Raw genomic sequence first — 16,006 nt, forward strand, 5'->3', positions numbered from 1 at the left:
TCAAAAAGCATCGCGTCACGGTTGCTATGATGTGTTCCCATGGCAACGCAGCATCAGTCCCACATTCCGCCACCGCCCTCTGGTGGACACACTCCGGAAATGCGTTGTTATCCTGTCATTTTCGCAAACCATAAAACACATTTTTATTTTTTATATGAACTAAATATATCTATTAATCTCAAATCATTGTTAAAAGTTGAAACCTGACTTTTCTTTACGAATGTTTCGAAATTCTTGCTCGATCCCCATTGGTCGAGCGGTGTCCGTCAATGAAATCGGTCCGACCGGAAACACGGCTCCGCTTCCAATGTGGACATCCACTCATTGATTGTAGCACGTAGCATTTCACATTTTTAAACAAAATTGAAGCCTCGCGTTCATAAAAAAAAGTTCCAAAGCAGCGACGCGGAAGCAATGACTGAGCACTCTGTCTAAAGGCCCTCGGATATCAAGGTAAGCACTGCTAGGCTTTTTAAAGTGAGAGAGTTAGCATGATGCTAAAGAAGGCAGCGCGCTAAACAAATTGATTTGTGATAAACTGCAGCCATGCCATATTTATTATTTTTCCACTCGCCGGAGGATTTCACGTTTTAACACTTGTTGGCGCGTCGGAAAGCTATGCATGCAACCCAGGGGATATTTTATTCTGTCACAATGTCAACAAACTTGTTTAAAAGCTTTGGGAATACTCTGAAATATTCCGTTATTTGATGTAGAATCATTTGAATCTTCATATTACTAGTGTCAGTATCAATAGGATACTCAGTAGTGTCGTAGTAAGTTTGGTAAGCAATTTGTTTATAGGTTTATTTGTGTTAGTGTTTGTGTTTTACTAGCCTATATTTCAATTCAATAAATCCAAATTACATGGGAGCTAAAATGTGCAATAGTTGAGTGGCTTAAGTCATTATTTTACTAATTTAGTTCTACTTTAGTCTTGCTTTGGCAACAATATTGTACTATTAATATTTCTGCAAGGCTTGTTTAATAATTTAGTTTATGATTTTTGCCCCACTCTCTGGAGTTGGTCCCTGTTTACACCTGAGTTATTCCTGGTTTACTCCTGACAGTCACAGCCGACAGACATGTCCATTAACCTCTTACCCCCCGCCTGAACCGAGGGCATTTTAACTCTACCCAAATCTAAAAGCTTCTCGACCGTAGAGCAACAGTGGAATGCCTCATTGCTGAGCTCAGATCTACAAAAGGGACCCTCACTTGCAATTCTGAGAAAAAAAATAACCTTAATTTCACAGCACGCTATACACTAAAAATAAAAGTGTTTAAAGGAACAGGCCACCATTTTTCCATACTGAGATATAGGGCTGCTCGATTATTGAAAAAATAATAATCACGATTATTTTTTGTCATAATAAACGATTATTTGTTGCCTTTAAAAAAAAGTATTTATTTTTTATTTATATATTTATGCTGAATATTTTCTGTTTTCTGAACAGTCATAAAGGTACAAATGATTTCAAGTTTGCCTCGATTAAGGAGAGGTCTCTGTTTCACACCTGCCCCCTGCTGGCCAGCCCTCACACCTGCGCAAGTAAACTGAGCAGTGCGGCCTGATGACATCATCACACAGCGCTGTCTGTTTTTATGTCAGGCAAGAGCATGAGCCATGGCACGTGAAATGCGAAGGGAAAATAATCCCAGTGCCATGAAGTAATGCAAAAAAAAAAATCCATCTAGCTAATTTTGTAATCGTTTTGTGTAATAATCCTAATCGAATTTCGACTAATTGCACAGCCCTACTGAGATATGTTCTTACCTGAGCTTAGACGAGTTGATGCGTACCTGTCTGGTTTTTGTGCCTGTGGAAGAGTGTGGTCACAATCAATCTCACTAAGCATTCTTTCTATCATTATCATTACTAATTTCAAACCCTTCTCTTTCCTCCACAGTGATGTCTTTCCATCAGGACCGCGGCGGGGGCAGTGGGGGCAGTGGGGGCCAGCAGCAGCAGCAGCAGCACAGCTCCTCCCAGCCTTACCGCGCTCCGAGCATCCGCCCACCGCCGCCTCAGCCTCCGGGCGTCTCTCCTCCGCCCGTCGCCCCGTCCTACCCCTACGACTCGCAATGCCCCGCTGCATCCCACCCTGGGTTCCCCCCCCTGCCCGCCCCCGGATACAACTACGGCATGCCGCCCCCTCATCACGGCGACTACATGCAGTACCCGCCCCCCTCGCTTCCTCCTCCTCCTCCCTCTTCCTCCCAGGCGCCCGGCAACCCGATCCGCGCGCCCTTCCCCAAACCGTCGAACGCGGGGGCACGTCAGGGCTTCCCGGATCACGCGCCCAACTTCCCTCCGCCTCCCATGCCCCCTCAACATCCCTACAACCCGTACATGATGCCCCCTCCCCCCATGTCCATGCCGCCGCCTATGCCGCCTTCCCAGTCCGTTAACTACCCCCCGCCCTATTACCCGCCTCACCTGCCGTTCCCGCCGCCGCCGCAGTTCAACCCGGGATACCCGCAGAGCCAAGGCCCGCCCAAGCCGGACCCGGGGTACCGTCACGGGCCGCAGTTCAAGTACGACAAGGCGCAGGAGGGCGGGAGGAGGACGCCGGACAGGGACAGGTACGGGAGGCACGAGGAGCACAGGCAGAAGGGCTACGGCGGCGGGTACTCGGGAGCGGAGAGGCACCGGCAGGAGTTTGGAGGCGGAGGAGCGGAGAGGAAGGACAGGGGCAGGAGTCCCGACAGGCGCGGGAGACCGGAGAGACCCGATAGACCCGATAGACCCGAGAGACCAGAGAGCGGGCGCTACAGGGGGCAGGACTACGACCGGGGACGTACGCCGCCCCGGAGCCGAGAACGGAGCAGGTGAGACGACAGGGATAAATCTTACCCTAATCTCTTACCCCCCACCTATAAACCCAGGCCATTCTCTCCAGTTCGGCTTTACCCACATCTGAAAGCTTCTCGACTGGAGACAGAGTAACGCCTCATCTGAAAGCGTTTTTTTTTTTTAGGTTTTGGGTAATGCCAAACTGGAGAAAATGTGCTTGGTTACATGAAATATGCACTGATTTTGTTTCCGCATTTGTGGCATGAAAATATTGTATTTAGGCCCTAAAATGGCATCAAAAACCATTAAATTTGACTTGTATGAAACCTGTTATGAGACTATGAGAGACTGGGCTGGTCTGTTTTTGCAATTGGCCTGGAGCGCCCTCTGCAGGCACCAGTGATTACAAGCTTTCACTCTAAGCTAATAAGTCATTCAAATGCCTTTCATTGGATTAAAACTGGCATTGAATTAGGTTCTTAACCCCTTAACTCCCACCTGAACTGAGCACATTTTCTCAAAAAAATGACCAAAATGTAACAAAAAAATGACAAAAATGTGATAAAAAATTGACGAAAAGATGAAAAAAATGTGACAAAAAACAATAATAAAAACAATATTGTGCAATTAATATTTCCGCAAGGCTTGTTTAATAATTTAGTTTATGATTTTTGCCCCACTCTCTGGAGTTGGTCCTTGTTTACACCTGAGTTAGTTTAAAATAAAATTGACGAAAAAAATGAATAAAAAAATTGACGAAAAAATTACAAAAATGACAAAAAATAACAAAAAAATTTACAAAATTGTGATAAAAAATTGACAAAAAATGACAAAAATTTGACAAACAATTACAAAAAAAATGCAAAAAAAAAGACATAAAATGTGATGAAAAATTTATGAAAAAAATGACAAAAATGTGACAAAAAATGACAAAAAAGTTACAAAAATGAGTTGAATACCCAACAAAAAAATGATGGAAAAAAAATCTGATGACATGAGGAAAAAGATCCTCTCGGTTCAGACGGGAGTTAAGAGGTTAAACACCCTCAGCTGCAGTTTGAGCTGAAATTTTAAACAATATAATGCTTAAAAGTTGCCCTTTGTGTCCAATTTGCCTTTATTGTCATATTCAATGCTCGCTTGCATAATGTGAGGTAGAATACAGCATTTAGCTTTCCACTTCCTGGTTGAAATGTAAATGCCTCTTGTTTATTCAGGGAGCGGTATCGTCACAGAGACAGCAGGAGGTCCCAGTCTCCGGACAGACACCGGAAAAGGCCCAGAAGGTAAAGAAAGCGGTTCCACACTTCCAGACTTGTCCCTCTCCTCCCCTGAACATCTGTGTCTGTCCTGCAGCCGCTCGTCGAGTCGAGATCGTAAGCGCAGCCGGTGGGAGGACGAGCGAGAGCGCCGGTCAGAGAGCTCCTCGGGGAAAGAGAGGGGCCACTCCTCGGCCCGGAGCCGAGACCCGGAGGAGGAGCGGGAGAGAGAGAGGGAGAGAGAGCGGGAGAAGGAGAAGGAGAGGGAGAGAGGAGAGGAGGAGAGAGAGGAGGAGGTGCTGCTCAAACCTGCCTGGATACGCTGCACCCACGCAGAGAACTACTACTCCAACGACCCCATGGACCAAGTGGTAATACTGACCTCTATACTGTACTTTAGAGAAAGGGCTGAACGATACTGAAGTAACTTGCGATATGTGATACTGCTGTGTAGGGCTAGGTACTGGTAAAATGTTTCGATACCATACTATTTTTCGATACTGATACTCAAATATTTGTCATATAGAACATAAAACAGGTTAATAATGTAAATGTCTTCATTTTCCTTCAATTGTATTTCTTTTGCATTTGTATAATTTGTTTGATTTGAAACAACTACAAAAGGGCAGAAAAAAATCTTTTCATATTCTACCCCCATTTTTATCCCGTTTTTCCCTCCCAAATTTCCCCAAATTTTAAAAAATGTTTTCAAATTTTTAGGTGTTTTTTTCCTTCATTTAAAAAAAAAATTCCCCAGATTTTTTCCCCAATTTTGCCCCCAAATTTCCCATTTTTTTCTACGTTTTTCCCCAACTTTTTCTAAATTGGAATTTGGAAAAACACTTTCCCACTTTTTTGTCCACTTGTTGATCAAAATTTAAAAGAAACATGAAGTAATAAACAGCATCAAAACTTGAATATAAATGTTTTATATTTACTTTCGATACTTTTATTTTTTCGATACCAGACTGGCATCATTTAATGGTACCCAGCCCTACTGATATGAAATATTGCAATAACAATATTATTGCGAAATTTCACTAAACCATAAACACAAATAGTAAGTACCTAGTTTTTCAGCAAATTGTGTCAAAAGAAGAAAAAACGCAACATCCGGACGAAAACAACAACATTGAACTAAATTAGGACATGTTTAACTACACTGAACTTTTACACCTTTATAAGTTTAGTGAACTTTAGTGCTGTTTCGAAACATTGTGGCTTGCGATACGATATTTTCTGCGATATATTGTGGGTCACTGTCACTGAAATAATAGAAAACTGTCCTGCAAATTCATGAAATCGATACAAAGCTTAATACTTGGATGCACAGTGTTTCCCACAAAAGCTTACAAAGGTGTAAAAAATCAAATCTTGAAATTAATCAAGGGACTCGCACATACCATGTTTGTTTGAGGACCAAGAGATGATGTCATAATAAGACCCTTGTCCACAATCCATAAAACACGTGTCCCTTTAGCATAAATACTTGTAGGCCGTATTTATCAAGTTAACAAATGTTCTCTCTTCATTTTATTTGCTAGTGATGTACATTATAGATTTGTTTTATTGAAGAGGTTGCTCCCAAATTTTCTAATCTCTAGTATTTTATCTTTGTGTAAAAAGTGTGGCCTTTTTTTTTAAACATCCTTTTATTCTCTTTTTCCCAGGGCGATTCTACCGTTGTGGGCACGAGCAAACTGAAAAAACTGTACGAGCGCTTCGAGGAGGAGCTGGGGCAGAGGCAGGAGCGAGCCAAAGAGGCGCGGCCCAAGTGGGACCCGCCCAAAACCAAGCTGGACGAGGATCACGGTCAACAGGCTTTTCTCTTTGACATAAGCTTATTCTTTTTTTAACAAACCTTTGCACCCATTCTATATTGATCCCATCCTAACAATCCCACATGTTCATAAACAGCTTGGTAGAAAATCCTGTATTAGCAAAGTTTTTTCACAAAATAGAGAAAAGGCAGAGAGAAAGGTGCATATTGCAACATTGTTATACTCAGTGTCCACTAGAGGGAGCCATAATGCTTACTATAACGTAGACATTAACTTATACTTGTATTAAAACATAAAAATAATCACCTATGAGCCTTCATTTCAAGGATATAAACTGACATGGGATTGATTTCTGCACATGCACTCTTTTCTCAGCCATATTTGATGATTTGAAGCTTTTAATTTGCCTCACTTATGATGTGACCTGATGATTAGACAACGCTCTGGGCCTCCCTGAGTTTGGGAACCACTAAAAATGACAAATTCTGTATAAAATGTAGTTAATATACTATTTCCCTCAGCAAATTGTACATATTGTTGGTCTCTTTGAGTTTGGAATCTCAAAATACGGGGAGTTTAGTTACATGTCCCTTTTTTCACGTAAAATAAACAACAGCTCAAACACAGGGTTTCTGTGGGGCTTTGAAAAATCTAATTGTACCATAGTTAAAGCCTTAAAGGTGCATTTCTTGGAGAATAATGACATTGCTGAACTTTTTGTATTGTTTAAGTTGATCAAAAATACACATGCCTGTGCTGAAAGAGTCTGTTGAACGTTGTTTTCTTCTTGTACTTATATCCGCTCCTGATTGTCCTGTTTCCAGACGGGAGCAGCAGTGAGTCCGAGTGCGAGTCGGAGGGCGAGGGCAGCTCCTGTTCCAGCAGCTCTGACTCGGAGGTGTTTGACGTCATCGCCGAGATCAAGAGGAAAAAGGCTCATCCGGACAGACTGCACGAGGAGCTGTGGTACAACGACCCGGGACAGGTGACACACCTTATTCTAATCACCCAGATGGGGGGGGGGTTATTCACTAAAGGAAAGTCTCAGGTCAAGTCCAGGTCCCAGCAAGTCCAAGTCAGTTGATCACGGGGTCAAGTCAAGTCTTGTTGTAGCTGCAAGTCACCTCAAGTCGCAAATGTCAGTGTTAAGCCTAATTTTCACTGTTGTATTTATTCCTCTTGTCAAAATGTGTTTATAATCTACTTGAGAATATGCAACAAGATCTTTATCAAGATTTAGCGAGTTTGAAAACTTAGGCTAATATCAAACTTTTGAAAATCTAATGGATTTGGATTTAAAGTCTAATTAATATTAGAGGGACTAGATGCAAGTTGGCCATTTTATACCCACTACTGCCACCTCAGGTCATACGTGTAACTGCACCTTCTATATTAACCTCGTGCATGACGGCACTTCGGATCCGAAGTAATAACTTTCTGAGTGACAGTGCAGGATTTTAGAGGCAGTTGTGGTGAACAGGTCTGGGCTCATTCTACACATTAGGACATGGCTGGAACATGTAGGGGGAGGAAAATACATAATTTTAACATTTTTAAACTCCATTTAGTCCCTTTAAATAGCCACCAAAAAAAAAAAAAAGAAAAAATATTGGGAGAGCAAAGGAAGGAGGCCAGGGGGGCGACTTCAGAAAAATTTAAACCAAGTCTTAAATGATTTAAGGTTAAGGTATACTTTATTAATTCCCGTAGGGAAATTCATGCTCTTTATTTGACCCATCCTCAATGCCGCTGGAGCGACCTGTAGGAGCAGTGAGCTCCAGCGTGGGCCGGCGCTCGGGGACCCATCTCCATGATTTGGAGCCAGGCTGGCTGGAAGGCTCACCTATTGTACATGTTTTTAGTGGTAGGGGAAACCGGAGTACCCGGAGGAAACCTACGCAGACACGTGGACAACATGCAAACTCCACACAGAAAGGCCCCGTCCCTGGTGGGAATCGAACCCGGACCTTCTAGCTGTGAAGCCAGAGCGCTAACCGCTGAGTTGCTTTTCCCTGCAGTCTGAAAGATAAATATATTTTTGTTTGTTTCTGACAGTTTTTCTGTCCGTGGTTCCCCTGTAATGCCCCAGGCCCTGTATGCTCGGATTCGCCCCTGCTCAAAGTAGATTCTGCACAGTCTTCTGTCCCGCTGTCACTGCTCTGTGCGGCTCAGGAAAATAGCCAATAAATTATGCAACTTTCGTGTGAACGCCTTAAACACTGAACCGCCCCCAGATTTCTGTCATTAATCCAGCTCTTACACTGGAGTTGTCGTAGTTCTGGAGGCTCCTGTCTGCGCCGTAGCCTCAGCCCATTGTTTCAAACATGTTCCTGTCCTTAATGTCTATGAAGTCTATTATGAATCTTCACTCACTGTAGAAAACCAAACCGGGTCTAGTCTGAACAGTTTAGGCCACAAAAAATGGAGTTCATGTCCATTTTCCGGTCACTTTATTCATTCCATGTCTGTTCTTGTGGTTGTATATAGAGCCACATTTTCAAATAATCCAGATGAATAGACTCTCAGTGACCTTTCGCGGTGCACTTCTTGTCTGTGTGGCTTTATTCCATCTTTCTTCCGTTTATTTTTCCCCTTCTCTTCTCGTCCAGATGAATGATGGGCCGTTGTGTAAGTGCAGCGCCAAGGCCAAACGCACCGGGATCCGCCACAGCATCTACCCCGGGGAGCAGGTAACACGCCGCCAAGGACACGCCTCTGCTGACGAATACTGCAGTGCTTTTTAACATATCCCAGGGCAGCCAGAGAGACACCCAACGAGATGCATGGCTCAACTACTTTTTACTGCAAAAGTTTCAATATCTAGCTCTCAGACACTTTGAGCTGCAGTTTTTACTCATAAGTCAATACAAATCTAGATTCCAAGACTTCCCAGACTTTGAAGGAAAGAGCGAGACATAAATTGACTTTCTTGATTGTTTTTCTTGATATTCCTGTAATAAAAGCAAAATATTTCTGTTTTTTTCAGCCCGTGAAACAATGTCGTCCCATGAACAACAATGCAGGAAAGCTGTTCCACTACAGGATCACGGTGTCTCCGCCCACAAACTTCCTGGTAATGTTTGTTTTTAAGGGATTCATTTGGAAGTGCATTTTTCTCAGTATCTTAAGAGGTGATAATAATATCTAGCCAGGCTCCTACAAGTCTCCAACTTTCTGTTTTATGGATAATTAATGAACTTTACCACAGACTTTGCTCAAAACTCTAACCGAGAGCAGCAGAATGAGTCTGGGAGGTCACGAGCCTTTCTCAGAATACATTTCTTTGAATATTTGTTTACTGAAAAAGTATAAAATTCCGTCTATGAGTTAAAAAAAAAAAAATATATATATAATAATGATGGCTTTCACTTTACAAGCCTGTACTACCAAGTTTTTCAAAGTGCCACGCTGTGGTCATTATTTATTCACTCCATACTTGGTGGTGGTAAGCTATTAGGGATATTTCAGGATTTTTGACTTGAGGCCTCATTTCCTAGTTATCCAGAGTGTTGCTGATTTCTGGAGGTATTTTTTTTAATAATTCATGCAGTTCTTATGTTTGAACAGTTTTGTAGTGCTAGGCTAATGCAAGGCTAGCTCATTTCTATGATATCAGTTAGCCTGCATTAAAAACAGTGTGACCCGCTCCACAGTGCACCTTATAACGCCAGACTAACCATATAAATGTTTGTGTCCATAGAATCATTTTTGGAATATAACTGACCTTGCGTCACATAAATGATCGCATTTTGAGGGACTATTTTCTCGCAGATTACTCCGCCGCTGTAGCTTATACAACCACGAAGCTGATGCTGCTCAAATATAAGGTCTTTTAAATGCAAATTGTTAAAATTACTCTATGGACACAGACATTTATATGGTTAGGCTGGTGTTATAAGTGATTTGACTCAGGTGCTCTGTGGAGCGGGTCAGACTGTTTTTAATGCAGGCTAGCTGATACCATAGAAATGCACTAGCCTAGCACCACGAAACTCTTCAAATATAAGAACTGCTTAAATTACAAAAAAAAATATCTCCAGAAATCAGCAACACTCTGGATAACTAGGAAATGAGGACCTATGTCAAAAATCCTGAAATATCCCTTTAATGTAGCCACAGCTGCCCTGGGGTAGACTGACGGACGCGAGGTCTGTGCCATCGGCCCCTCCGACCACCACCAACCACTCACGGACTCACTCACTACCCGAAAGACCAGGTTATTCTATCAATGGATTTCTTCTTCCCTGATGGCCTGGGCCTAGGATGACAATGCCAGATTCAGACTCACACCGAGTGGATCAGGGAGCATGAGCTGGATCAGCCGCCAGAGTCCAGATCTTTGGGATGTGCTGGAGAAGGCTTTGCACTATCATCACACTCTCCCATCATCAACACAAGATCTGCAGAATCTTATTGAAACACCACATATGTAATCAAAACTAAAGGCGCTGCAAACACATATTAAAGTGTGTGAGTCTATAGGAAGTCCCACATGTTTTTGAATATCCCATTATTGTCTTTGCGTTGATGAAGTCCCTGATCATCGTCTAATCCCGCTGTGTTGTTTTCCAGACGGACAGGCCCACGGTGATCGACTACGACGACCACGAGTACCTGTTCGAAGGCTTCTCCCTGTTCTCCCACACTCCCCTCACCAACGTAAGCCCCGTTTGATCAGGCGCCGCGGGATCCTATAGGAGCCCGGGCATTAATGTTCCACCAGAGCACGTCCTCGCTCGCTCTGACAGCAGCAGCCCCCGCACGGGCCGTTTCCACCGCTACGGCGCACTTTATTTTTCATATGCCTCCTAATTTATTGATCCCTGACTCGTGGCAGCTCCCTTTTCACCTCGCAGTCAGTTGGCAGCTGCGGATGAATTGTTTAAAGCGGATCTCGGTAAAGCATACAGAAAAGTATGAGAGAGGAGGAGGTGGTTCGCTGCTTTGAGAAGTGACACTTTCCTGCTTAACTGTGGCTTATAAACCTTGATATTTGCATTTACAAGTTTAAAATAATGTAACAGTGGGTTTTTGCTTGGAATGAATAGTCGCTGAATTAATTTTGTTAAAACAGGCCGTCATTTGAAAGCTAAGAACCTCCAGAGTTCATCCACTGAGCTGCACTGGCACTGACTGGGGCTCTTTTTACTTTTTAATAAGGATTTGCAGTAAAAGGTTTTAATTTCAGAGGGTTTTTGGTTTATTTTTTAACTCAATACACAAGTAAATCGGAGTTTAGCGGATAGTTTTCCAAATACTTGGCTGCATTTTGGAGTTTGAACAGAAATGAAGGACTCAAATGGTATGAGAGACAAAAAAGGTTGGGAACCACTGGCTTATGGGTTAGCACAAAGCTCCTAAACGCTGAGGGGAACCTCCAGAGGTCACACAGGCTCCTTTCTGTACCTCCCTCCTCACTGACAGCCCTATTCGGACGCTTCTTGTCATGGCGGACGCTAATGCACATTCGGTTTTAGCTTAGACATCTTTGCTCGATTTGGATCCAGCCTGGGACTTTATGAGGGACAGGAGCTGGGATTGAGGAAGTTTATTTCCATTCTGGTTTAAACTATGGCATCCGACAACAATTAGATTTTTGATTTGATTTATTTTCATAGTAGAAACAATATTTGGTTTCAAAATGTGAGTTGAGTCCGAAATGCAGCTTTTCAGCAGAGTAAGAAAGCCGATACTGTAAAACACTGTACCTTACTTTAAAGAGAGTCTTAACAGGCGTGGCAGAGCCTGTCCCAACCCACAAACAAAAGTCAAAAATTGCTGCGAAAGGCGTGGTCTCTGAGGTTTTGGGGGGGTGGTTCTCATTGAAGGCTTTAAACTATGAATGAACACACGGGATTATGAAGGAAACGAAAACAGGTGAAATAACTCCAAATATGTTTTATATTCTAAATTCTTCAAAATGGCCGCCCTTAATTCTTGGCCTTTTCTCCATGAGCTTCATAAGGTCGTCTTCTGAATGTTTTCAACATGTTTGAGAAGAACAAACCATTTCTGTGATGACATCATGAAGCTCACTGAGACAATGTTAAAAGTGTAAAGCAGTAATCGAAGCGACAGGCGGAGATTTGGAAGAATTTATGTCAAAAAATGTTTTGTTTAAAACACAATTACGTATGTGTTCACTCATAAATGAAAAAAAAAAAAAGTTTCAAAACTTTTCGCCTGTACTGTACGTGAAACCATAGGAGGCGTTAAAGTTGCTACATGCAAGTTGGCCATTTTGTACTCACTACTGCCACCTCAGGTCCTATGCGTAACTGCACCTTCTATATTAAAGGAATAGGCCACCGTTTTTACATACTGAGATATGTTCTTACCTTAGCTTTGACGAGTTCTTTAGGACCTGTCTGGTCTTCACCCGTGCCTTCAGTCACGTAAACACAGCGCAGACGGCGTTAGCATTTAGCCTCTCTCTCTCTCCTCTATAGCTCCAAAACTGGTCAAGATAGAAGCTACCAAGCTCTTCCACGTTTTCCCTATTTAAATATGGTTACGTGAAGGGTTACACTACAAAGTATAATTACACAAAATTAAACAATGTGGATTTTCTAAGCGGATAAAAGGGGGAACTATATTGTAAGGCGTAATAATACCAGGAGTAGTTCGAAATCCGCGCAGTAATCTTCACTTTACTGCGCAGTAATCTTCACTTTACTGTGCGGATGCCAAATTACTCCTGGTATTATTACGCCATATCTCAGTATGTAAAAACGGTGGCCTATTCCTTTAAGCTCGTGCATGACGGCACTTCAGACCCGAAGTAACACCTTTTTGAGTGACAGTGCAGGATTTTAGAGACAGTTGTGGTGAACAGGTCTGGGCTCATTCTACACATTACTGGAACATGTAGGGGGAGGAAAATACTTAATTTTAACATTTTTAAACTCTGTATAGTCTCTTCAACCATGAGGTTTTAGACACAAAACAGGGATTTTGAACAAGTTTGCACAAAATGTCAAAATATTGACTGGGAAATGTAGTTAACTCTATTCAACACCCATTTACACTGTTCATCAGCAAAAAACAACAAGTGGATTTGGTGTTTAGTAGTTTTTCCATCAAAAATATCAACAATGTCACTTTTGCTCTTTATGAGTCTGTGTAAACAAAAAAAACCTTACTTAATTGATATGTTGTGTCAGCCCAAATACATTCTTTTAAATAGTGTCGTTGCTCAACTTTTTCCTCCACGAATTTATCAAAAACAAAAAATAGCATCAAAAAGTATTCACTGGCCGGTTTAGCTGAAAGTTTTTCAATTTGAAAACAAAAATCTGCTTTGATGTTCAACATTTTGTCGATTTCTCTTTTAAATATATACTTTTTCCTCTCATTCTGCTTTCTGAAGTGGATACAAATCATCCCACATTATAAATGCATAGAATCTTTTGTGTGTAAAGTCATTAAAACCACAAAAATGGCCTTGCTGTTGCTGGTGTAAACCCTGAAATAGAAAGTTTTGGCTGAAATGAGCAAAAGGCACAGAATTTCATGAAAAGCAGCGTCTGTAACCGTGTGTGGCTATTTCTGAATAACAAAAGTTGTACCGAGACCTTCTTTGTAAAATGGGGCAGAGTAAGAGTTTGCCTTTGCATCTAAAAATAGCCCCTGAAAAGTTCTCTATTTTCACCCCACTTTCTGTTCTCTTGTGGTCGTCTCCCGGGCCTGAGATGACATCCCCGAGTTCGCTTTGACTTTTTTTTTTTTTTATCATAACCCTCCCGTCTCTTTCTCCGTGTGGCCGGTCTCTGCCGTCCTCCTTCCACTTTCTGCTCAGGCGTTTAATTTAGGACACCTCACATCAGAAAACTACAGGATAAACATTTCCTTTGGGCGTCATGGAGATCCGCCATGTTTGTGGGTACCAGCAAACAGTTTGTAAGATCCACTCAAACTGTGGCTCAAAGTAATGTTTTTGCAGACTAAAATTGGACTAAAACTAAATTAAAAGTTCTTCATGAGCCTAAAACTATGACTAAAATGTACAGATATTTTCGTGGTCTAGAATATGTCTAAATAAAAATGAAAAGAGACTAAAATCATCCAAGCTTCCACTGACAGTCTGAAAAAGATCATTTATCTCTGCCAACGGAACAGGTCTGAGCCTTCTTCATGTGGGAGAAGCTCCATGAAGCAGAGGACCTTGATTAATTATAATTATGACTAGATATTACAATGAAAAGTCGACTACATTTGTCTTAAAGGCACTATACAGAGTTTAAAAATGTCAAAATTATGTATATTCCCCCACCTACATGTTCCAACAATGTCCTAATGTGTAGAATGAGCTCAGACCTGTTCACCACAACTGCCTCTAAAATCCTGCACTGTCACTCAAAAAGGTGTTAATCCGGGTCCGAATTGCTGTCATGCACGAGCTTAATATAGAAGGTGCAGTTACACGTATGACCTGAGGTGGCAGTAGTGAGTACAAAATGGCTAACTTGCATCTGGCCCCTTTAAATTTAGTCGACTAAATTGACATGTACTAAAATTGAGAATTTTCTTCCTAAATCTCGACTAAAATTAAATAACATTTTTGTCAAAAGACTAAGACAAAAACTAAATTAAAATATGTTGTCAAAATTAGCACTGGCTCCCAAGCTTTTTAAATGATAGCTCACCAAGTGAAGTTTCAGGCGATAAAACTTCTGAGAAAGTTTGGATTTTGAATCGCCCATATATGGTCATGTTTGAAAACAGTCGAGGGGGAAAACAATTTGGAGAAAAATCTAAACTTTCTCTAATTATTCAGAAAGTACTTTAACAAATGCTGAATTATGAATATAGTTTTCTACTAAATAAAGATGCAAAGACATGGAAAGGAGCAAAGTGGTTCAACAGCCCATTAATACATAAATAACAAAGATGCTAACACGATGCTTCATGTTAGCATTGGGCTTATGCTAGCAGTTAGCTAGCGCTAGCTACGACTGCCGTTTTTTCACTTCTACTGAACAAGCTGCTGTGAGAACATATCCATATGGGCCCGATTTACACTTGACTTTATTTATGTGTGATCAATAAGTTCATATTCCACCAGAAAATGGCTAAAAAGAGCGGAAATTGTGTTTCTCTAAAGATTCTATTTTCCCCCTCGGCAAAGCTTCTATGACGAGATGCCGTCTGTATCTGCGTTACCATGGAGATTAGCTGCGATACATCAATGTTAATGAACCGTATGATCAGTTTTGATTTTATTTATTTTATATAGGGCAGAGGAGGGGTAGTTCAGTTCTCGGTTCATATCTGCCTTTTATTACCCCCTCTCTTCTCCACACGGTTCCTCTCCTGTCCTCTTTTTATCTACCTGTCTGTTACGGCGACAACACGTGTAATTTAGGCCGACTCTCGAGCCAAAAAGCGGCTAATTCTCCTCTTCTCCTCCTCGAGAATAACAGCCCACTTCAAAAAGCCATGTTTCAAAGTGCTCCTCTCTCCGACCTTCTCTTTTTATGTGCCTCGTTGGTGAAACATTACCAAGGTCTCGACTTTAAAACAACCACTTCGGCCTCGCTTTCGTCCTAAAGAGAAAAACCTGGAACTGATCAATATGGCGGCCGTTAAATAATGTACACGTAGAGCTGTGTGTTAGCGCCGCCTTTGCCCTCGCCGCTTTCTCCCCCCGCCTTGAATTATAAACTTACCCCGGTCAATATCCTTTTCCCCGCGCTTTGTAAAAGGAGCGCCCCGAGGATTAGCCGCGATTCGAGCTGGATAATTTAAACGCACCCTCGTTAAATAGCAGGCGCCGCGGGAGGATTAGCAAAAGGGGGCCCGAGAGCGCGGCGTTATATATATTAGCCTTCCCGCTAGTTAGCCGCTACGACCCAAACGAGCGCGGGCTTCCGGGTTAATCTGCTCAGAAAGAGTCAACAAACGGGCGCGTAAGTGGGAGATTAGCAACAGGAGAGCCGGGGCTTATCTGTTTTCGAGTTGCCTCAGTTTTGGAGAGGCGGCGCGTGCCTCTGAATTCGGGAGGGAAGCTAATTTGTTTTTGGAGTGAGCTTAAACCTGTAAATTGGTGGGTTTCCGCTGTGATTAGGATTGCACAATATGTGGATGATGTTAAATAAAAAGTTGGTGTTGGGGATTATCCGGATTATTTCATGTCATTACAAAAAAAACACAAAAGTTTATGCGGTATT

The 16,006-nt window shown here is 42.1% G+C and overlaps 1 protein-coding gene across 1 annotated transcript in view; it reads left to right on the forward strand.

The window, feature by feature from the left end:
* The first annotated feature begins 305 nt into the window (after positions 1-305).
* Positions 306-16,006, forward strand: part of drosha (drosha ribonuclease III) — a 256,825-nt gene continuing 241,124 nt past the window's right edge. Inside the window, exons 1-9 of the mRNA XM_079576148.1 lie at positions 306-453; positions 1,911-2,832; positions 4,015-4,083; positions 4,154-4,427; positions 5,727-5,868; positions 6,662-6,822; positions 8,447-8,527; positions 8,824-8,910; positions 10,410-10,496. Of these exons, the coding sequence (XP_079432274.1) occupies positions 1,913-2,832; positions 4,015-4,083; positions 4,154-4,427; positions 5,727-5,868; positions 6,662-6,822; positions 8,447-8,527; positions 8,824-8,910; positions 10,410-10,496 (1,821 nt within the window). The 5' untranslated portion in view covers positions 306-453; positions 1,911-1,912. The remainder of the gene's footprint in view (positions 454-1,910; positions 2,833-4,014; positions 4,084-4,153; positions 4,428-5,726; positions 5,869-6,661; positions 6,823-8,446; positions 8,528-8,823; positions 8,911-10,409; positions 10,497-16,006) is intronic.

Source organism: Gobius niger, assembly GCF_951799975.1.
Source record: "Gobius niger genome assembly, chromosome: 18".
Classification (NCBI taxonomy): Eukaryota; Metazoa; Chordata; class Actinopteri; order Gobiiformes; family Gobiidae; genus Gobius; species Gobius niger.